The 23,735-nt window shown below is 45.4% G+C and overlaps 1 protein-coding gene across 1 annotated transcript in view; it reads left to right on the top strand.

Annotated features, from left to right (window-relative positions):
- Nucleotides 1-7,158: 7,158 nt before the first annotated feature.
- Nucleotides 7,159-23,735, top strand: part of GPATCH1 (G-patch domain containing 1) — a 42,294-nt gene continuing 25,717 nt past the window's right edge. Inside the window, exons 1-8 of the mRNA XM_077855955.1 lie at nt 7,159-7,310; nt 12,590-12,724; nt 14,740-14,825; nt 16,754-16,914; nt 18,008-18,105; nt 19,984-20,042; nt 20,415-20,657; nt 22,282-22,429. Coding sequence (XP_077712081.1) covers nt 7,238-7,310; nt 12,590-12,724; nt 14,740-14,825; nt 16,754-16,914; nt 18,008-18,105; nt 19,984-20,042; nt 20,415-20,657; nt 22,282-22,429 — 1,003 coding nt within the window. The 5' untranslated portion in view covers nt 7,159-7,237. The remainder of the gene's footprint in view (nt 7,311-12,589; nt 12,725-14,739; nt 14,826-16,753; nt 16,915-18,007; nt 18,106-19,983; nt 20,043-20,414; nt 20,658-22,281; nt 22,430-23,735) is intronic.

The following is a 23,735-nucleotide window of genomic DNA, read 5'->3' as shown; positions in this document are numbered from 1 at the left end:
TGGGACGCTCTGACTGATTCAAAAACTCCCTGAATCTCTTAAGGTGAGAAATGAATCTTAAACTAATGTCAACATATGTTGGTCATCCTATAATAAGTCCATTACCCTGGAAAGGCACCATGCCCGGGCTGGGGAGGGTTTGTTTGTTTTGTTTTTTAAGATTTTATTTATTTACTCATGAGAGACACAGAGAGAGGCAGAGACCCAGGCAGAAGGAGAAGCAGGCTCCCGGCGGGGAGCCCCACGTGGGCCTGGATCCCAGGACCCCAAGATCGCAACCTGAGCCAAAGGCGGACGCTCAACCACTGAGCCACCCTGGTGCCCTCCATGCTGGGAGTTTAAAAACAGTCCCTTCCGTTTCAGGGAGCTTAGGGTGGCAGGTCACTCTCTTCCTACTAACAATAATAAAGTTAATAACAGAACCTCTGCTCTAGCCAGAAAGTTCACAGAGATTATGTTTCATTTTCATGACCCTTCTGCAAATAAAAGGATGAAATAATTTCCATTTGACTCAGGAGAAGACCAAGGTTCAGCTAGGAGAAGTAGGCAAGGGCACACTCCCTGTTAGTGGCTCTAAGATCGGTTTTGATTCAATGGCTTTAGTCATTCCCTATCACCTTCAGATTTTTGTCATCTCCTACCACCTTGAAACTCCAATTGCCTTTGTCCATATATGTGTCACATATATGAACGATGTCACATTTGTCCACATATGTCCTCCAATGGTACATCTATGTGTCACTTACACTATTACTGACTTAACAGTTTTCCTTAAAATTACTCATTTTAGGGGCGCCTGGGTGGCTCAGGGGTTGAGCGTCTGCCTTCGGCTCAGAGTGTGATCCCCGGGGTCCTAGGATCGAGTCCCACATCGGGCTCCTCACAGGGAGCCTGCGTCTCCCTCTGCCTGTGTCTCTGCCTCTCTCTGTGTGTCTCTCATGAATAAATAAATAAAATATTTTTTTAAAAAAGAATTACTTTATTTAAACAAAGTTTATTTGAAAAGACAACTATGTCATAACCATTAAGTGGGAAACCAGAGGTACTTTGCCCTATGGGTTAGATACACATAAAAGTGAAACAGGGGGAGCGCCTGGGTGGCTCTGACTTCTTTGGCAAAGATCATGATCTCAGGGTCCAGGATGGATCCTCACGTGGGGCTTCTTGCTGAGGTGGAGCCTGCTTGAAAGTCTCTGTCCCTCTCCCTCTGCCCCTCCCACTGCTTGCATGCTGTCTCTCTCTCAAATAAAATCTTAAAAACAACACAAAACAAAAGTGAGTACAGGAGCACTTGGGTGGTTCAATCAGTTAAGCTTTGGACTCTTGGTTTCGGCTCAGGTCATGATCTCCCCACTCAGGTTGTGATCTCTCAGTCATAGAAGCAAGCCCCACGTGGGGCTCCTCACTGAGGTGGAGTCTGCTTGAGATTCTCTCTTCCTCTCCCTCTCCCCCACACCTTCCCCTTGCATGTGTGCACTCTCTCTTAAAAAAAAAAAGTGAATACGGTGAATACCAAAATCTGTTACTTAATATAGCCTGATACCATTGCCTTCAGGAGCTGCTTTTTTAATTAAAAAGGAAGAGCAAGAAAAAGAAGCATAGTGTTAAAAACACACCAGCCCACCCTCAGGCTATCTCCTGGGCATCCACAGAGGAAAAGGAGTACTTTTCTGAGTGTCTCTCCATGGGGCTGTGCAATGATCAGATATCTCAATCGTTCTCATGGTTCATTACAGGGGGGACCCATGGCCTGAACCCCATATCTCTGATCCCACTATGATCAGGAAATGAGAATTGATGTTGTTGACCCAATGGGAGAGTAACATGGAACCTTCCATTTGTCAACCCGCTGGTGGTATGCATCGTAAGAACCGCCAAGGAGCCCCTGTGCTCCTAACAAAAGAGTTGTTGTGGGAATTTCTTTTCTTTTTTTTTTTTTTGGGAATTCCTGAAATAGGCAAAAGGTTAAAACCTGACCTGCAAACAACTGTTTTGTTAAATCCCCACATTACCCTCTGGCTGAGGTCAGTGGTTGGCTGTCCAGGAACCCAGTTCCTCCAAGTAAAACACAAATCCCACCACCTAATACCTGCTTGTTGACAAAAAGAATCATTGGCTTCTTTGACATATATCTCCTCTTGGAGAATCTTATGAAGTGGGCTGAATTAAAAGCAGAAGTTACAAGATAATCCTTACATGACTAAAATTCATTGTAAATTATAGACCAGATTTTGCAATTTTTATTTAAAAATTCTTAGAAACTGGGCAGCCTGGGTGGCTCAGCGGTTTAAGCGCCTGCCTTCTGCCCAGGGTGTGATCCTGGAGTCCCAGGATCGAGTCCCACGTCGGACTCTCTGCATGGAGCCTGCTCCTCCCTCTGCCTGTGTCTCTGCCTCTGTGTGTGTGTGTCTATCATGAATATTTAAAAAATAAATAAAAATTCTTAGAAACTGGGGGCACCTGGGTGGCTCCGTTGGCTAAGTGTCTGCCTTTGGCTCAGGTCATGATCCCCATGATCCTTTGGCTCACTGAGGAGCCTGCTTCTCCCTCTTCCTCTGCCTGCCGCTCCCCCTGCTTGTATTCTCTCTCTCTTTCTCTCTCAATCTCTGTCAAATAAGTAAATAAAACCTTTAAAAAAATAAAAATTCTTAGAAACTGAAGCCATATGGTGCCATGGAAGTACACCAACTACAGAGGCCACATCAGGCTTGGCAGGCTCTGCTACTGAGTCACGTTGGCCAGATCCTATAACCCCCTTGTGGCTTTAGTTTTCCTAGTTATAAACTATGGTCTTACATGTAGCAGCTGTTTATTACATACTTACTCTATGGCAGGCACTGTGCTATGCACTTTGTGTGCATGATCTCAGTGGTCCTCCCACAACCCTATGGGATGGGTACTTTACCATCCCCATTTTACAGAGGAAGAAGCAGAGGCTCAGAAGTAACCAGCTTGGTAAGTTAGACTGGTGCTATACCATGTACAACACTACATCACACCATATAAATGCAGGCATGTGTTGTGTTCATCATAAAACATGTACAGGAGGGGCACCTGGGTGGCTCAGTGGATGAGCATCTGCCTTTGGCTTAGTTGGTGATCCCAGGGTCCTGGGATCGAGTCCCGCATCGGGCTCCCTGCATGGAGCCTGCTTCTCCCTCTGCCTGTGTCTCTGCCTCTCTCTGTGTCTCTCATGAATAAATAAAATCTTAATATATATATATATATATATATATATATATATATTATTGACAAAAGACACCAGAAAATACCGTATGATTCCACTTTGTATAAAGAATAAAGCAAACAAAATTAGTGGGACTATCGCTTCTGCGACTCTGGAAAATTTCTATTTCTTGATCTGCTTTTTGTTACATGAATGTGATTACTTGGTGAAAAGGAATAGATCTGTGTGTTTATGATTCATACACCTTTCTGTATATATGTGATATTTCTCTTTTAAAGATTTATTTATTTATTTGAGAGAGAGCGAGAGCGTGTGTGCACATGCACACTCCATCAAGTAGGGGGAGGGACAGAGGGAGAGAATCTTCAAGCCGACTTCCATCTGAGTGTGGAGCCTGCCTTGGGGCTCCATCTCAAGACCCATGATATCATGACCTGAGCTGAAACCGAGAGTCAGATGCTTAACTGACTGAACCACCCAGGCACCCCTATATGTGACATCTCAATAAGAAGACACAATGGGGGAAAATGAATGTTGTCAATTCCAAAGCTCATAAAGCAGCTTTCTTCTTGGTATGTTACGAATGACCATCCCACTACTTGCATAGACGTATGGACCATGAGGAAGGAATTACTCCATACCCAGGTGACTCAGCACATCTTCCTATCTGCAGTTTCCTGATAAGATTCTGAGATTTGTCTCTTTTTGCATGTCTAAGTAAGAAAGGAAGGGTCTGTGGTGTTTAGGCTAGCACAGTTTGCATAAAACACGTTGCCTCTGGGTTCCTGCTGACAAGAATCAGGAGTATGAGGTTGTAGGTGACCAGGGTCACATATGGAGGATCCAGTCACCCTAAAAATACCCAGCAGACAACTGAGAGTCACTCTGAGGAAAGTGCCGGGACCTTGAAAGGCCTTTGTCGTCCAGAACCTCAGCAATCAGGAATCAGAAAGTGATGATTATCATTTTACCAAATGCTAATGATTGTCAGGAATCCAATTGAGTAAAACTCTCAATAATGGCCTTATTGGGTTTTTCTTGCCTCGTTAGAATCTATAAACTGTAAGAAAATAGGTTGGAGTAATTTAGAAATAAAATCATGGACCTTCATGATTTGTCTGGGTGAATGGATTAGCCACCAATCTTCCTTATTGTCAATATTGACATTTATACTCACAATGGCAGTTGATGGGCAAATAACCCCAGGGTCCTGTGGGGCTTCAAGAAAAAATGATGCCTTTAGTATTAGTACATACTAATATACACACTGAAAACCAAAACCAAGCCACTGACATAAAAATGTTTTGGAAAATTGGGGGGAAAACCCCCCAGGGACGTAGCTACCTGGTTTCCTTTGATGGGTGGGCCAGCATTGTTACTGGTTTCCTTGAGTTTACTGGAGATACATGATGCATGTTGCAATGTCTATGTGAACGTATCCACACTGTATCCACACTGTGGATACAATAGCCACAATAAATTTGGCTATTTGTGTTTTCTTTCAATATTACTGGCAGTATCCCGCCTACTCTGTCTCACCCCGTTTTGCTCATTTAACAACACATGTTGGAGATCATTCCTCACCGACACTTTATTTAATTTTATTTTTAAATTCTGTTTTGTTTCCCCAGAACTTTTTTTTAATGTTTTATACTCTTCCATCATATACGTTGTTCCAGTTCCCTATTGCTGTTAACAAATGACCCCAAATCATAATGGCTTGAAATAAGAACAATTATTTTATTGTTATCTCTCATGGTTCCAGAGGGGACTGAACTCAGCCAGGAGGTCTTGTTCCAGGCCTCTTATGTAGCTGCAGGCCGGTGGCGGTTGCTGGAACTGGAGATATTTTAAATATCCCTCCCTCATGTATCTGGCCAGTGGTGCTGACCTTTAACTGGGGCCTGGGGCCTGGGGCTTGGGGCCTGTAGGTCACATAGCTACACAAAGCCTCTCCTTGTGGTCTGGGCTTCCTCACAGCAGGGAGGTTGGGTTCCCAGGGCCAGCATCCCAAACCGAATCTGCAATTTTCTTTTAAAGCTTGGGTAAGGGAGATGTAATATTATCACTTTCACTGTAATGTTTTGAATATTTTATTTTTTAAAAAGATTTTATGTATTTATCTGACAGAGAACGCACAAGCAGGGGGAGCAGCAGAGGGAAAGGGAGAAGCAGCCTCCCCACCGAGCAGGATGTGGGGCTCAATCCCAGAACCCCAGGATCATGACCTGAGCCAAAGGCAGATGCTTAATAGACTTAAACCACCTGGTGCCCCTCACTGTAAATCTTTTGGTCCAGGAACCTACATTCAGTGGGAGGGGACACAGACTCTGTTCTCAATGGGAGATGTCAAACAATACTGTGGCTATTTTTAAAACTTGTTTTAAAACGCCTTTTGTTTTTAAAATCATGTACCATGATTTATTTAACTATTCATTCCTTTTCTTCCCCAAAATTATTTCTTCAGTGCTTACCATGTGCCAAGCACTGTTTTAAGCTCCGAGGATACAGCAAAGAAAATAAGAAAAATTGGTCTGAATCTATGTCCTTGTGGAGCTTATAGTTTCGATACAGAGAGAAAGACAATAGACATAATAAATAAGTGTATCAAATTATACGGTGTGTTAAAGGTGATAAGTGTCCTGGAAAAAATGTAAAGTGGGGTAGGGAATGATAAGGAGTGTAGCAAAATAGGTTTGTTTTCTTTAAAAATTTTTAAAAGATTTTGTTTATTTGAGAGCATGAGTGACCCTGCTCTTGTGCACAGGGGGAAGAGGAAGAAGCAGACTGCCCACTGAGCACAGGGGAAAATAGAAGCTGTTTTCAAAATAGGGTCAGAGAAGCTCTAAGCAGATAACTGAAGAAGGTGAGGGAGTGAGTCATGTGGCATCTGGGAGAAGGACATTCCAAGCCAAAGGAACAGTGAATGAGTGAATGCAAAGGCCCTGAAAACAGACAATGCTGAGAGTGAGCGCCCACGCACCAGCCCCACTCCCAGAGATCCCGATTTGGAAGCCCTGGGCGATGCAAAGGGGATTTTTAACAACACCCTGGTGATTCTGACTCATGCCAACTTCTGACCCTCATTTTCATTTTGAAAACCTGGGCTTCCAGATCTGGTTTTCATCTCAACCTCACCCCCCGCCCCAGTAAGCTGAGCTTCGTGTTTCCCTTCTGCAAAAAGGAGTTTGGGAGTGGGATTACAGCAGCCCAGCGGGGACAGGGCTCTCGCTTTAGGTTCAATAGGGACGTCCTGAGCATCCCCACCCCACCTCACCGCAGCCTTGTGCCAATCCTGTGGCTTTTTGTTTCCGCTTTCTTGGCTTCTTTCTTTTAGTCTTCTTCCCCCTTTTTCTTTTCTTTTTTTTTCTTTTTCTCCCGAGCCTTGTCTTCTCTCTTTTTAGTCTTCTTCCTCCCTCCCTTTCGTCCTTCCTTTTTTTTTCTTTTTTTCTTTTTCTTTCCTTCCTTCCTTTCCTCTTCTCCCGAGCCTTGTCTTCTCTTTTTAGTCTTCTTCCCCATGTTCTTTCTTCCCCATCTCCCCTCCCCTCCCCTCCTCTCCTCTCCTTTTCTCCCGAGCCGCCTTAACCATGCACATTGGAGCTCCAGGGTCCCTGAATCCTTGCAGAGGTTTGGGAGGACTGCACCTGTGCCAGCCTAGGAGCGACCTGCACAAAGCGCGCGTGCGTGCGCGCCCCGGGAAGCTCAGGCACCTTCCAAGCAGGTGGCGGGTGGGGGTGGGGTGGAGGTGGGCTGCGAGGTTGCAGGCCGGGAGAGGGGGTCGGGGGCCAACAGGTGCAGGCGGCGGGGCGGAGCCGACGTCCCCCAGTGCCAGCCCCGCGGCGGGACTTCGGGGCGGCGTCCAGCTCGTCCCAGGCACCTCCTGCCGACGTAGGATGGGGCGTCGCGGCTGCCGGGCCTGGCTCTCCCGCGACGACTTTGCACGCCCCGGCGCAGACCCGGGCCTCATCGGCTCCGCGGAGCAGAACGGGCTGCGGGGTTTGGCCCTTCGAGGCTTCCGTCGCGAGGGGGCGGGGCCCGGGAGGGAGCGCGATGGCGGCGCCGGACAGCGACAGCGACGAGGACCTGGTCAGCTACGGGACAGGCCTGGAGCCGCTGGAAGAAGGTGCGGGCCGCACTGGCCGCCGGGCTCCGCGGGAAACAGACCCCGGGCTCGGCGGAAACGCGCTCCGCCCTGTGCCGCGCCTCGTGCGGTCCCGGGAGCTGCGCGGGCTCAGGGTCTGCAGGGGCGGCTGGGAGACCCCGGAGGGCCGGGAAGCAGGAGGGCGGGGCGGGCTCGCGTGGGGTGGGGGCGGCCAGGACGACCGAGGTCGGACGTGAAGCCGGGGGCCGGTGGGGTGGAGGGAGCCGCGAGCGCACAACCCCCGGAGTCGGAGACCGCTGTGGGTGGAGCCGCCGGCGCGGGCGGGATGACGTCACAGGCGCGGGGAGATGGCGTCACGGGCGGGGCGGGGATGACGTCAGAGGCGGGGGCTGCACCTGCTCCGCACGTCTGGGGTGTCTTGGATTCCGCTCCGTGTAGAGGAGCCATTGCGGGTTTTTTTTTTTTTTTTAAAGATTTTAGTTATTTATTCATGAAAGACACACAGAGAGAGGCAGAGACACAGGCAGAGGGAGAAGCAGGCTCCATGCGGGGGGCCCCATGTGGGACTCGATCCCGGTACCCAGGGGTCACGCCCTGGGCTGAAGGCAGGCGCTCAACCGCTGAGCCACCCGGGCTGCCCCATTGCGGGGTTTTACACGAGGGAGAGATGTACGTTTGTATGATTATTCCCCAATATTAAGATTTTGGGGGGGGGTAGGTGAGTTGGGGGTGGTGGGCAAGACCGAAGGAGGGAGATGGTAAACAGAAGTCTGGAGCCGAGGATGGCTTGGACTGGGGTGTTGGCGGTGGCGGGGACACGTGGTGGTCCGGGTTTGGGTTTGGGTTTGGGTTGAAGGCAGAGCGGACTGGACTTGCTGGTGGGACGTGGGGGCGGGGGCAAGGGGAGGTAAGGCTCTCGCCCATGTGTGCTTCCGTTCTGATCCCTTAATGGCTTGGTTTGTTCAGCGGCGTGCTGAGCGCCCAGTAAGGGCTGATGGCAGTGCTTAGCCCTGTGGGAAGGACATAGGTGGTCAGGAGTCCCTTGCAGGCCTCCTGTGCTTCGGATCTTATTTCCCACCCTGACCACATCTTGTCAGGTCAGTTGTACTTAGGTACTATCCACTGATGACCCTTGTGTTCCCTACAAGCAGTTCTAAGCATTAGAAACTTTTGGGGGGATCCCTGGGTGGCTCAGCGGTGGAGCATCTGCCTTCGGGTCAGGGCGTGACCCCGGCTTCCCGGGATCAAGTCCCGCAATCCAGCTCCCTGCACGGAGCCTGCTTCTCCCTCTGCCTGTGTCTCTGCCTCTCTCTCTCTCTCTCTGTCTTGAATGAATAAATAAATAAAATCTTAAAAAAAAAAAAAACAACTTTTGCCAGACGCTGGCCCTACTTCTACCCTCTGCTTACAAAACACAGAGGGACACTAGTCTCCTGAAAGCTTCTTCTGTGTTTGAAGACAGCTCTTGCATTTCTTCTAAGACAACTCCGTCCTACAGTCTATCGACATCCTCTAATATATTCAGTTAAAAGTCCTTGAGACCTCAATGTGTCGGAGCCTTTCCTCCAACTATGGGACCAGAGTGTGGGTAGAGCAGGGCTACCATTAGTATGACCTTCGTTCTAGATTGTAGTTCTCGAATACAAGCTAAGATCACATCAGCTTTACTGGCAAACGCATTACCTCATGATCTCAATTTGTTGACAAAGATCCTGTATTTTTTTTTTAAGATTTTATTTACTTATTCATGAGAGAGGCAGACACACAGGCAGAGGGAGAAGCAGGCTCCATGCAGGGAGCCCGATGTGAGACTCGATCCCAGGACCTGGGGATCAGGACCTGAGCTGAAGGCAGACGCTCAACCGCTGAGCCACCCAGGCATCCCAAAGATCCTATGTTAGAGGAGTTTCAAATCTAGCTGAGAACAAAAGTACAAGGTTTGCAAGTGCTGACTTAAGTGATGTAGACAGGAAATAGTCTACACAAGTTGGCAGAGAAGCCTGAGAGGGCAGGGTGGGACCCCTGAAAACCGGTTAGATGTCATTACGCAGGAAAAGGGCAGGGGTTAAGTATGCACGGATGGAGGTTATCCCAGCCTGGTTGGGCAGCCATTTACACATTTCTGTATTTCTGGTCTCACACCTGTTTCCTTGTGAGTGACATATTGTAAGCCATCAACCATTCGACCTACATTTTTCTAATTTTTCCTCTTCAATGATGCACAGAATCTGAAATGAAGCCTAATGGCCTTATCATGCTTTTGAAATTGGGTTTGTAGACCACCCCCCTCCCCCACCTGGGTCTAAGATCATTCTTTATAACTTCTCAGCATTGGCAGTTTTTGAAGATTGAGTCATTGTTTCCTATGCACTTTGAAGTGTAAATGCACTGAGTACACTTTACAGTATAACACACCAAACCAATAATCACTTGTGCTTCTGCTTTGAAGTGTTAGTGACAGGTTGGACAAACATTGGTAGAGGAGGGACTCCACTACTTAATTAAAGTTGCTGGCCCTGATAGAAGGGTTTACTGGTTAAGAGACAGTGGCCAACTGTCACACACAGACCCGTAGGTACATAAGCCCGGAAACAGGGACAGAGTTGTGTTTAGTTTTCTACACCCAGGGTCTAGTACAGGGCTGCTTCCATGCGAAGGGTAGTATGGGTGGTATCCCTGGCTTGGAAGCGGAACTGAGATCTGGTTTCACCTTTGTGCTTATTGCTGTGGACATTACGGCAGTTACTTAATCAGGGCATCCTTATCAGGTATGATGAATGAGATAATATGTGTGAAAGGAAGGGATTAGTCGTTATTAGTAGCAGTAATTATAAGAGGGCCTGGCTAAAATGTCACCTCCTGCCTGGAGTTTTCTCCTGATGTGATTAGAGGTGGCGCCTCCTCCTCATGAGCACTATGGGAGCCGGCTGGCCATGCTGGCTGGCCCTCATTATCTGCCCCCATAGGTTCCACTTAGCTGTCTGCAGATCTTATCTCCCCGTCCCCATTAAGAGCACCTTGAGAACTGGGCAAGAATAGCGCCTAGCGCCTAGCGCGGCAGGTGCTGCCCTCTCACCTTAACCCAGTGGTTCTCAATCGGGGCTGATTTTGCCCCTCGGTGGGCGTTTGGCAATGTCTGAAGACATTTTGGGTTGTCGTGCTGGGTGGGGGAGCAATGCTTACTGGCTGGCATCTGCTGTTCCAGGCCAGGGATGCTGCTAAACATCCTACAGTGCACAGGACATTCCACAGCAAAGAATTATCCAGTACAAACTGCCAATAAATAGTGAAGTGGAGAAACCCCACCTTAGCTAAGAATCATGCCAGGTGCACGAGTGGTGGTGGATTGTGTGTAATGCATTTCTTAGAAACAGTGAAAATCTTGGATGATGGGACCCAGGTTGTCATTCAGCTTTTTAGAGTGAAGTGAGATTGGAGCTGGTATTAACTGAGCTTCACTATGACTGGACACTATGCCCAGGTCTCTGCGTGTGCACCACCCCAGCAGGTAGGTTCTGTTTATTACTCGACTTCTACAGTTGTAGAGGCTGAGGCTCGGAGAGATCGAGTAACTTGGCCGGGTTCACAAAGCTAGCAAGTGGTAGGGTAGGGGGATTTGAACCCAGCTCTCCTGGTCTTCAGGACCTGAGCTCTTGACTGTCCTGCTGCGGGTTATACTCCAGAAATGACTTTAAAGACCTCACAAGCTACCAGTAAGAATTTAGGATTGAGGCTAGAAGTTCCTCTATTTTTTGTTCCATCTTCCAAAAGTAGTAACTGGCTTAATTATTGAAAAAACAGGTACACATGGGCTTACCTTCTGTATATAATAATAATGGCAGCTTGTATTTTATTTTTATTACTTTATTGTGTATCTCTCTTCTTGCTAAATGCTTTATAGGCATTATCTTCCCCAATTTGCATAACAACTGTATGAAATAACTATTAACTATTTGCATTACCCCGATTTTATGGATGAGGAAATCGAGGCATAGAAAAGTCAGACTGAAGTCCTGGTACTGGTGAAGGTGGGGTGGGAGTGCTGTGACTCGCAACTCTGTGCCTTTAACTGCCATATAACTTGCTTTCTGTGTTGAGTATTTGAAAATAACTTGATGGTTACTTTTTGTTTTAAATAGATTCAGAATTCTGATTTGTAGTTGATAAAATTAGGCAGTAATTTGTGCCTGGAAGTTTAAACCTAAGGAACTTTTGGACTTTATTAAGTTCCTTTTTGCTTATGTGTTGTAGCGACGTACCTCTGTTCAGCAGAGCAGGAGAAGGAGTAAGTTTAAAGAGCACTAACTATGGAATCAGGAGATTGCAAGAAATACAGAAACTCTTAAGATTTGGGGAGAATGGGCAATATCAAGTGAAAAATCTGGACTTGGGATGCTCTGAAGTTCTAGAAGAGATACAGAAATGTTCCTTTTGTCACAGATCTCTGCATGCCATGTGCCAGCCCAGCGACTTGCCTCCAGTGCTACCAGTAGAGTTTACCTCCATCTGTTTGAAACCCCACCTCCCACCACCATGTAATTTAGTTATGTGATGGAATTTAGTGGGAATCAGTCCATTCTTGCTAAAATGTTATGTCTAAATATGAATAAGAGATATCTATAATTGTCTTGGAACTATAAAGAAGCTTGATAAAAAAATTAAAAATAAAAATAAAAAAAGAAGCTTGATACAACGTGTTACTTTCTAAACTATATAAGCTAGTAAAGTCTAGGAATTAAAAACTTAGTTAAAGTTGTTTTTTTGAGGGATGCCTGCGTGGCTCAGGTGGTTGAGCTTCAGACTCTTGGTTTCAGCTTGAGTCATGATCTCAGGGTCATAGAATCGAGCCCTGCATCGGGCTCTACACTGTGTGGAGTCTGCTTCAGATTCTCCCTCTCCCGCTGTCCTTCCCCCTTGGCATGTACTCTCTCTCTCTCAAATAAATAAATAATAAATAAATAAATAAATATTTTGAAAAAATGGTTATATTTGAAATTACAAGAAGAAAACAATTCATTATGTTTAAGAAATGACATTTTCAGGGGCACCTGGGTGGCTCAGTCAGTTAATCATCTGCCTTCAGCTCAGGTCATGATCCCAAGGTCCTGAGATCAAGTCCTGAGTTGGACTCCCAACTCAATGGAGAGTCTGCTTCTCCCTCTCCCTCTGCCTACTCATTTCTCTTTCTCTCTCTCTAATAAATAAATAAAGTCTTAAAAAAAAAAAAAAAGAAATGACATTTTCCCTAAATTTTTCTAATCTCCCAACCCTTTCTCTCTCATTCAAAATATTTTTTTCAGGTGAAAGACCAAAGAAACCAATTCCCCTTCAGGATCAGACTGTCAGAGATGAAAAAGGAAGGTATAAACGATTTCATGGAGCCTTTAGTGGAGGTTTCTCTGCTGGGTACTTCAACACTGTTGGTTCAAAGGAAGGTATGATTTTCCCGCTTATGGCTCTAATATCACTGAAGCAAATGACTGAAATATCATCAGTTTCTCCCCCTCTTCCACCTCTCCCTTTTTTTTTTTTAAAAAAAAAACCAAACTTCTTTAAACATTTTAATATACCTTAGACTTTTGTGTTCTTTCAGTGTTTGGCATGTTTGCAGTCTATCGGTATGTTGTTCATTACAACCTGAGAGTGAAAGTTTTCTTTTACTTAAAGAAAAAACAAAGATACATTCTCACCAGATGGCTAGATGATGATAATGACTTCCGTTTTACATCACATCTTGCTACACACAAAGTGCTGTTACACAGATTAACTCAGGGAACCTTCGTCTCACATGACTCAGTGACTGAGGAGGACAGGTATCATTGTTGCTTTATAGATGAGGCCTCTGAGGGTCAGAGCCGCTCTCTCCTGACCCCAGGGCCCACCGCAGCACCAGTCAGTGCATGCTCTCGACCTGAAGAAAAATCAGTTAAAACTTTCACGTTAAAAAAAATACTAATAAAATAAATAAAATAAAATAAAGCTTTCACGTTATACAGTATAATAAATTCTGCATTGTTTAAAGTAATGCATGATTTTGAAATGTTTGCACATAGAAACTGGAAGAACATTGCTTTCCGTGTCAGATCTGAGGGAAAGATGAACCTAGTAACTCATGTAGCAATTGTTAAGAACGAGATCAGGCGCATCTTTTATAGATATACAACAACTTATGTAGACCAATAGTAAAATAAAGATGAGAAAAGCAGTGCAAGAAAGAACAAAAAGCCGTGTAAGAAAAAGAGTTGGGGTAAATAAAGTGGTTTGAAGTTCAATGTCCAGAATGTATGAAGATCAAATGATCGAAGTATTTGAACACTTTACTCCAGAGGAGATGGAAATGCTCTATGGAATATTCAGCGTTATTATTAGGAGAGGCAAAAGTTAACTAAGGCACTACTAAGTTAGCACACTTACAAAAATGTTAAAAATGATGGTAGGATTTATGACGAAGGAAGAACACTAATCCAGTGCTGGCTGTTGCAATTACAGCTGTGCCGTCTACTGTAATAAGACCAGCTCAAATGATTGTCAGGGAGACTGGGATAGGTTAATATACTGGAGTATCTCTTTACCATGAGGAGGACTGTGCAGAAATTGGGCGAAGACTGCAGAAATCCAAAGTGGAGGAAGGCTGTAGCTTGGAAGAGCTGATCTTCACTCCTGGATACCCCAGGGATGTCTCCCAGGCCTGCCCAGAAACCTGCTCCACCCACTGGCCAAGAATAGGTCTCTTCCATCCTTCTTAGGTCCACCAGACTCTTGTAGAATTTCAGAAGGGAGGTGTGTCAGTCTTAGAGCAAACTAAAAAAGTGTGTCTTAGAAGGTTACAGATACATTTGACCTCCAGTGCCTCACACGGTAGGTGTGGCTCAAGCTTGGTGGCCATGGACAGGGAGCAGGAGTGGTAGTTATAGGACTCAGGTGTGTGACGGAACTGGGGACCTGGGATGGGCACTGCCTGCCCTTAGACCAGCCAGGTTGAGTCCTTGGGCCAGGGCACCCTGAATGTTGTCTGCACTGCTTCTGTGACTCCGGTTCTAGCCACGCTTTCATAGCTGACTCGTGCACCCTGACTTGGTATTTCTGTGCTGTGTTAACAAGTTGGTGTCTACGGCTGTTCTGCTGGTCTCAGAGTGGTCCTGCTTTTTAAAGTGGCCTTGCATTTTTTTTGCACACATCTGCTTGTGAAAAGAATGCCAATTTCAGTGTAATTATTTCATTTCTCTTGGTTCCATATTTTTAGGGAGAAACCTCATGGCATCTACTAAGTTCTGACAACAGGAGATGGGGGCATTGATATGTTTATGTCACTTAATTATGTCTATGACCAGGGAGATGGGAAGGAGCTAAGAGTTTATAGGTATTGGGGGTTTCAGGTTCATAATTGCATTATTATTTAATTATTTAGTTATAAACCAAAATTGTAATATTCTAATTCTTTTCTTTCAAGGATGGACACCCTCTTCCTTTGTGTCTTCACGACAGAACAGAGCAGACAAATCTGTTCTTGGTCCGGAAGATTTTATGGATGAAGAGGTGGGTATGCAGAACTTTAACTGCCACTTAGCCAGTGGGAGGTGTGCAGTTGGCTGTTGCAGCACCTTTACTCCCCCCGGAAAGTTCAGTGGACGATGCCTTCTTTGTTTGCCAGGCTTTATCTTTTAGGTATTTGGACTAGTGTGCTCTGTACATCAATGGATTCTTGTTCACTGGGATAACATCTTATGCTGGGGCCAGTTTCTAAAGTTAAGAGTGGAGAGGAAATTTATTTATAGGCAAGTTTCTTTGAAAAAGCTCCATTTGCCCCCAAGGTGCAGTATCCATGGAGCTGAGTCTATAGCCCTACACAGTAACTGCTGTGCCCCCTGCAATTTAAGGAACAGTGAGCAACTAGACCAGGAAGGAATGAAAGGGAGCCACATGTAGGCATCTACATCATTAAAGCAATGATGACCACCAACTTCTTAGGAGTAATTGAGGGCTGGTGAGGAAGTTCCTGCTGGCCTAGGGATGTGTTCCATTTTGTTCTAAAATTAAACCAAAACCCATTTGTGGATTCATTTGCAGTAAAGATTAAATAAAACACTATATTAACATGCTTTAGGCTGCAGAGAAGAGGCAAGCAGAGGTCCTCTTCCTCTTTGACTAGCATAATGTATAAGGAAACGTGACTCATGCTGCGAGAAGTCTATATGTCAGCGAGGCCCACGTCAGTCGTCCCTTCTCAGCCATCTTGTGTGAGTCAGCTTCTTACATTAGCTCTCCCTGTGGTCCCAAGGTGGCCGCAGTAGTTCCTGATGGCACATCTGCGAGGGCATTAGCCAGTGGAAGGAAGACTTTTCTCTTGTATCTTTTCTTGAGAGCAAGGAAACCATTCACATGAGTCCTGCTGTGGATTTTCCCTCACATCTGCTTGGACAGATTGTTGTTTTGTTTCACTTTGTTTTTTAAGATTTATTTATTTATTTTTAGAAGGGGAGTGTGTGGGGAGTGGAGGGAGGGGAGAGAGAGAGGTAGAGAGAGAGAGAGGGAGGGAAGGAGAAAATCTGGAGCAAACCCCCCCCGCTGAGCGGGAGCCCAGTGTGGGGCTCGCTCTCACGACCCTGAAATCATGACCTGAGCCAAAACCAAGAGTCGGACGGTGACTGAGCCACCCAGGGGCCCCGGGCAGATTGTTTTATGTGCTCATTCTTAAAGCAGTACTTGGCAAAGAAAACGGGATCAAAGGACTGTCATAGAAATGACATGAACCTCCACTCCCTAACCCTTCTCTGATCCCAGCATGCACACCAGGACCCTGCTCCAGGAGTGCATGGTAGCACGGAGGAAGGCAGGGGCCTACACAGCTTCAGGGCTCTGTGAGGAAAGAAGAAGAGGCACTGGGTGTTGGAAAGTGAAAGGCAGCCAACAGGAAATGCAAACACACTTAAAGGAGCACGTAGGTGCTCAGGAATGCTTGTTGGCTGTGACTCTAAGATTTGCCCCCTGCACTCTGACCTTTGAAATATCATCCAAGAGGAACATACTTACTTACTGTAGAAGTAATTACTAGATTTTAATTACTTCCTGTCTTCCTAGCTTGGCTGTACCTGATGTGACCTCACCGAGTGGTTATTGTCATGCCTTGTGCTCCACCACTGGCCTTAGCTTATGTGAAGTTCCAAAGTCAGATGTAAAGTCAGCTGCTCCACTGATTCCTACTTCAGTTGTGTAGTTTTTATTTGTTTTTTAAAGTGTTAATTCATTTATTTATGTAATCTCTATACCCAACATGGGCTCGAAGTCATGACCCTTGAGGTCAAGAGTTGCATGCTTTTCTGAGTGAGCCAGCCAGGTAACTCAATAGTTGTGTAGTTTAAACTTTTTTTTTTTTTTTTTTTTTTAAAGAAATAAAGCTAGGTGATGTGTTATGGTTAATCACCAAACGATGTAAGCAATTCTGTTTGAACTTTTTTTTTTTTCAGGATCTTAGTGAATTTGGGATAGCACCTAAAGCAATTGTTACCACGGATGATTTTGCTTCCAAAACCAAAGATAGAATACGAGAAAAGGCCAGGCAGTTAGCAGCTGCTACTGCCCCCATTCCTGGAGCTACTCTGCTTGATGACCTCATAACACCAGCAAAGTGAGAATTTATTTATTTATTTATTTGAAAGATTGTGTTTATTTATCTGAGAGCATGTGAAAGAGAGAGAGAATAAGCATGAACAGAGGGAGGGGCAGAGGGAGAAGCCGACTCCAAGCTGAGCAGGGAGCCCGATGCGGGGCTTAGTCCAGGATCATGATCTGGACCAAAGACAGATGCTTAACCGACTGAGCCACCCAGGCGTCCCAAAGTGAGAAGAATTTAATTCTTACTTTTCTGATCTTGGCATCAGTGCTTTGCATACATATAATGATCTTAATTACAGATAGTTTGGTTACGAGTAGGAGAAACCTAGCTGGAGTGCAAAAGGAGTTTTTGCCAAAAGGATCTTGCACTTTTATTGCATGGTATGTTCTAGAGCTCCAATGACTAGCTGTGCTGCTGGGCTTGTGGAGGCTGGTGAGCTGTTAGGAACTGGGGTACCTTCCCTCCCACCCTTTCCTTCAGCAGCCTTAAGGGCTCTCTCCTGTCTGCCTCATTCTATCCTCTCTTTCTATGAATCTCCTTGTTCTGCTCCTGGGCCTGTGGCCTGATGTGACAGCTTCAGACTTCTTGTTTTCTTCCTTCCTTTCTTCTTCTTCTTTTTTTTTTTTTTTTTTAAAGATTTTATTTATTTATTCATGAGAGAGACACAGAGAGAGGCAGAGACACAGGCAGAGGGAGAAGCAGGCTTCATGCGGGGAGCCCGATGTGGGACTCAATCCTGGGACCCCAGGATCACACCCTGAGGCGAAGGCAGACACTCAACCCCTGAGCCACACAGGCATCCCGACTTCTTGTTTTCTAGATCACAGACTAGACAAGGACCATTTAGAGTCCCCAGGTGGCCATTCCAAAGGCCCAGCAGAGAGGGCATCAGATCAACTTTCCCAGGTCGAGTGTGCACCCAAATCCAGTCAGCTGTGGCCGGATCAGCAGGGCCATGCAGTTCTGAGGTGGAGCAGGGCGGGCTGTGTTTAGGGCTCAGGCAGGACTTGGGTGTTGGCTAGACAGGGACTCAGAGGCTGCTTATTTCTTACTGTCCTCTAGTGATTATAAGAGAAGGTTCACGTTCAGTGTCTTGATATCCTAGATTATCTATTGGTTTTGAATTGCTAAGAAAAATGGGTTGGAAGGAAGGACAAGGAATCGGCCCTCGAGTAAAGAGAAGACCACGCCGACAAAAACCTGGTATGTCTATCAATTGTCATCTGTTCTGTAGCATACTTTTTTTTTTTTTTTTTGAGAGAGTAAGAGTGAGAGAAGGAACATGAGCCAGGTGGGTGGGGGGCAGAGGGAGAGGGAGAAGCAGACTCTTCGCTGAGCAGGGAGCCTGACCCAGGGCTCCATCCCAGGTCCCTGGGATCATGGTCTGAGCTGAAGGCAGATGCTTAAGGCCCAGGCGCCCCCGTAGTATACTTTTTAATGGCTAGATGTTTCTAGAAATAAAATTGCTGGATCCAGTAGTATGGGTGTACAGTTGACTCTTGAACAAAGGGGTTAGAGGCACTAACCCTGGGGGCAGTGGAAAACCACGTGTAACATTAATTTGTGTATTTTCAAGTATAATTAACATACAGTGTTATATTTCCACATGTTACTTTTTACTTTGTCAAAACTTAACTGTTGGCCAGGAGGCTTACCTATAACAAAAACAGTCAAGGAACATGTATTTTGTATGTAATATGTATTCTATGCTATATTCTTACAATAAAGTAAGCCATAGGAAAGAAAATGTTATTAAGGAAATTAGAAGGAGGAGAAACTATATTTACATTAATGGTACTGTAAAAACTCTGTGTATAAATGGACCTGTGCACTTCAAAGCTGTGTTTTTCAAAGGTCAACTGTATTTTTTTTTTAAATTTAAATTTGAGTATAGTTGATACACAACGTTACATTAGTTTCAGCTGTACATCCTAGTGCTTTGACAAGTCTGCACTATGCTGTGCTCTGTGGCATAGCTACCTCTGTTGCGACACTTTTACAGTATATTGACTCTATTCCTTATGCTAGGCCTTTTTTTTTTTTTTTTTTTTTTTTTAATGCTAGGCCTTTTACTCCTGTGACTTATTCCTTCTGTAACTCCAGGCCTATATCACCCACTTCCCTTCACCTGTTTTGCCCCCTTCCCTCTAGGAATCATCAGTTTGTTCTCTGTATTTATAAATCTGATTCTGCTATTTGTTTACTTGTTCATTTATTTTTTTTAGATGTCACCTATGAATGAAATCATATGATATTTGTCTTTCCCAGTCTGACTTATTTCACTTAGTGTAATACCCTCTGGGTCTGTCCATGTCACAAATGGCATGATCTCATCCTTTTTTATGGCTGTGTAATATTCCATTGGGTATTAGATATACCCCATTTTTCTTATCCATTCATTTACTGATGGAAGCTTAGGCTGCTTCTATATCTTGACCATTGTAAATAAAGCTGCAGTAAAACATACGGGCGCATGTATCTTTTCATATTAGCGCTTTTGTTTTCTTTGGATAAATACCGGTTGTGGAATTATTGGATCATAAGGTAGTTCTATTTTTAATTTTTTGAGGAAAATCCATACTGTTTTCCACAGTGGCTCTACCAGTTTACATTCCCAAAAGGTCAACTGTATTTTTTTTTTTTTTTTAGGTCAACTGTATTTTAAGGCTTTTTTGTGTGTCACACATAATGGCCTTCTGGAAGAATTGTACTAGTTTATATTCCTGCTAGCACCACGTGAAGCTGTTTCTTACTCTTGTCAAAACTGTGACACAGTTTAACAGGATTATTTTGTTTCTTGTCCTTGATCTCTCTAGCCAGACAAGGAACTCTTGGAGGCAGTAACGGTTTCCTTCAGGTTTTCCGTGATGCTGGGGCGGTAGTGGTTAGTTGTGGAGCACATTATTGCGGAGTGTGGATGGGGTAGGGGCTGGTGAAAACAATTCCTGAGTGAGTAGACTCTGACCGTAAAGCCAGAGCACCTTTCATAAGGGCTGTCGCGAACCCCTAAAGAGTGTCAGCAAGTCAGGTTTCTGGATTTTCTGTGGCTCATGACCAATGTATTTGAAATCGCTTTTATAGATCCTGGAGTAAAAATCTATGGCTGTGCACTACCCCCCGGAGGCTCTGAAGGATCTGAGGTATGGTAAGGCATGACTGACCTCGAGTTTGGTACCGAAACATGTTACTTTACGAACATGAAATTTGAGGGTCCAAACGATGTTAGAAATCAGTTGGATCCCATTACAGTGAAGCACTCCTACCCTAAAACTACCTTCACGTCAGAGAATGTATTCAGCAACATGCCAACACCTTAGATATCCCAAGTCTGTCAGATTCTTAAAGTGGTGTTATTATTTGTGTTAGTATCAAGAACTTGATTTAGTGATTTCTGATAGAGGGAATGGAAGTTTGGTCAATGTTCTGTTTGGAATTAATAATTTGAAAATAGCATTTACAGGACTATGCACCAGTGAGTCACCTTCATTCCACTTTTGCATCATTGTGAATAGGAGGAAGATGATGACTATGTGCCTGAAAATGTGACCTTTGCCCCCAAAGACGTCACACCTGTGGATTTCACACCTAAAGATAATGTGCATGGACTGGCTTACAAGGGTCTGGATCCTCACCAAGCATTGTTTGGAACTTCGGGAGAACATTTTAATCTTTTCGGTGGGGGATCCCAAGGGACCAGCAATCTTCTTGGAGAGATTGGAGTGAATAAAGGAAGGAAATTGGGAATTTCAGGCCAGGTAAAAGTTTCTGTTTCATGAACATGGCACCGCTGATGAATGAGAATGCTTTTCACATCATATTATGTATATAGTAGGTGCTCATTATTCGTTGACTGCATGGAGACTTTGAAGTGGTTCTGTTTTCCTCAGTCTTTTCTGAAGACCTGTCAAGCACACCTTCTTGATTTTTTTAAAAAATATTTATTTATTTATTACTTATGATAGACATAGAGAGAGAGAGAGAGGCAGAGACACAGGAGGAGGGAGAAGCAGGCTCCATACCGGGAGCCTGACACGGGACTCGATCCTGGGACTCCAGGATCGCGCCCTGGGCCAAAGGCAGGCGCTAAACCACTGAGCCACTCAGGGATCGCCCACTTTCTTGATTTGATTTGATTTGATTTTTTAAAAATTTATTTATTTATTTATGATAGACATAGAGACACAGGAGGAGGGAGAAGCAGGCCCATGCCGGGAGCCCAATGTGGGACTCGATCCCGGGACTCCAGGATCGCGCCCTGGGCCAAAGGCAGGCGCTAAACCGCTGAGCCACCCAGGGATCCCCACCTTCTTGATTTTAATATGTACTGCTGACATCCTGTGACCTGATGTTCTTGGAATTTGTGTGTTTCTAGGACTGAGGACTGCTTTCTCACACCCTTGTGAGGCCGAGCAGAAAACCACACCTCCCCCTTTGATTAAGTTAATAGTTGAATTGCAATCTGCCTCTCCCAAGTTCAAGTCCAGATTTTACTGCCTCTCAGACTGTTTCCTAGTGCTGCATGACTCAGGTTGGAAACATGAATATACATTTCACGTGGGAGGCTGGCTTTTTACCTTTAGGGAGATGGAGAGCTTTCATTGATTGCCTGTGCTCTCAAATTGATTCAGAGGCTCTTTCTTAAATTACATTTAGAGTGTTGTCATTACCTTTCTTTCCCCAGGTTTTTTTTTTTTTTTTTTTTTTAACAAAAAGTGATACTTGTTAGAGGCCACGTTCCACAAAGATTAGGAGTTCTTACAATAGCAGTTTCAGAAGTGGTGGCCTTCATTTTTTTTTTTTTTTTTTTAATTTTTATTTATTTGTGATAGTCACAGAGAGAGAGAGAGAGAATGAGGCAGAGACACAGGCAGAGGGAGAAGCAGGCTCCATGCACCGGGAGCCCGACGTGGGATTCGATCCCGGGTCTCCAGGATCGCGCCCTGGGCCAAAGGCGGGCGCCAAACCGCTGCGCCACCCAGGGATCCCAGAAGTGGTGGCCTTCAGATCTTGGTCACCAGCCCTGGCCCCAGGCCACACTGAGCAGTAGATGAATATCCTGCCTTTCTCCTTTTGGAGACCCTCTTCTCCTACTGCATTGCTGCTCGGCTGTGTTCTCCACCCCTCCCTGTGCTGGGACCCAGACCTGTAGCTGCTGCTGGGCCCAGAGGGAGCTCCAGCACTGGAGGCATGGCATTCACTTCTGGCCAGTGTCTCTAAGAGGACTTGAGTCTGTGTGTTAAGCTGGTCTTCCACTTCTCTTTTGGTGATCTTGTGGTGCTAATGTGGTCTGTTCAATCACATCCTTAAAGTAGCTTTGTCCTTCAGTGGAGACACACCCTAAAACCTGTAATTATTCAGTTCAAAACCTTGTTTTTGAAGGCTTTTGGTGTTGGTGCCCTGGAAGAGGAAGATGATGACATCTATGCCACAGAAACTTTATCCAAGTATGACACCATTTTGAAGGATGAGGAACCCGGAGACGGACTCTATGGCTGGACAGCACCCAGGCAATATAAAAATCAGAAAGGTAATCCCGTAGATTCACAATTGATGATAGGACCAAATGTCGGGGTATTACAGGAAGAAGGGGTTGCAGAACCAACACTGGAGTGTCAGCCTCTGTGGAGTTGGGTTGTTGGTGAAAGATGCAGGGTGAGAAACAAAGTGAGGAGAAGAGAGACTCAGTCGGGGGAGGGGGGTGTAAGGCAAAGGTAGATGTAGACTGGGTCGGAGCCAGAGCCAGTTGTCGAGACAAGGTCAAAGTAAGGAGAGAAAAGACGGCTGGAATCGGGAGGGAGCAGGTATAAGGCCAGGAGCTTGTGCTGCAGGGTAGAGGTAGCACGGGGTCAGAGGGAAGCCTGAGGCCCTGGCCAGCTGGCCAAGGTAGGCCAACTCAAGCATCAGGCCAGAGGCCAGGTGTGGGGACCCGCAGCAGGAGGGAACTTGGCACCCAGCCTGTCTCCTTACTCGAGTCCCTGGCTCTTAGGCCGCTCTTCTTGGGTGAGGAGATGGACACCTCTCAACACAACTTGGATTTCTGGTCAGAATCTATAGGGATTCAGATCCTATGGTTCTAAGTAGTATTTCAGTGTTTCCAGAGAAGGTGTGGGTAGCATGTGATTTGGAGTCATGTGACTGAATTTGGCTCACAGCCGTCTGCTGCTCAACAGCTGGGCCTTGGGTGAGGCTTATGACCTCTCTGGGCGTCATTTGTAAAGTGAGGATCAAATCCACTCTGAGGGTCATTGTGAGGATTAAGTGGCATAACTTCATGCTGGGCACAGTACCTGCCCAAAGACTGAATAAATAATGCTGCTCTTCTTTGGTTATAATAGTAAGAAGCACCTCAATGAAGTAAGGAGGTGGTTGCCGAGATAAAACAGTGTATAGAGATTTCTAGTTGTCTTCACGTAAAATCTGATCAAACTGTAAAATACATCTGAAGCATACGTGTTGAAATAATCTAAGTAATAGAAGCGTAACTTCCCAAAGGATGCCTATTTTGCATGTCTGGCAGAAAAAAAAGGAGGCGCAAAACAATTTTTAGGGGTAGTTTGCTTAATGTCTGTGAACACACGTTCTGAAGACAGACCGCCTCCACTCCGGCCCTGTCATCTACGGCCTTGGGCAGACTGCTTTATCTCCCTGTGCCTCGGCATCCCTGCCTGGACTTGGGCATGACCGTGGCACACCCATGGGCATGTTAAAGTATGAAAATGGTTTAAGAAATCCTGGGCACATAGCAAGCACTCTCTACGTGTCAGTGGCCTCTGTCCTCATCACCAAAAAAAGAATCTAGGGTTTTACACAAGATGCTAGAAGAGTGTGCACCT

The sequence above is a fragment of the Canis aureus genome, chromosome 1 (genome assembly GCF_053574225.1).
Source record: "Canis aureus isolate CA01 chromosome 1, VMU_Caureus_v.1.0, whole genome shotgun sequence".
NCBI lineage: Eukaryota > Metazoa > Chordata > Mammalia > Carnivora > Canidae > Canis > Canis aureus.
This window is presented reverse-complemented; position numbering and strand designations above follow the sequence as displayed.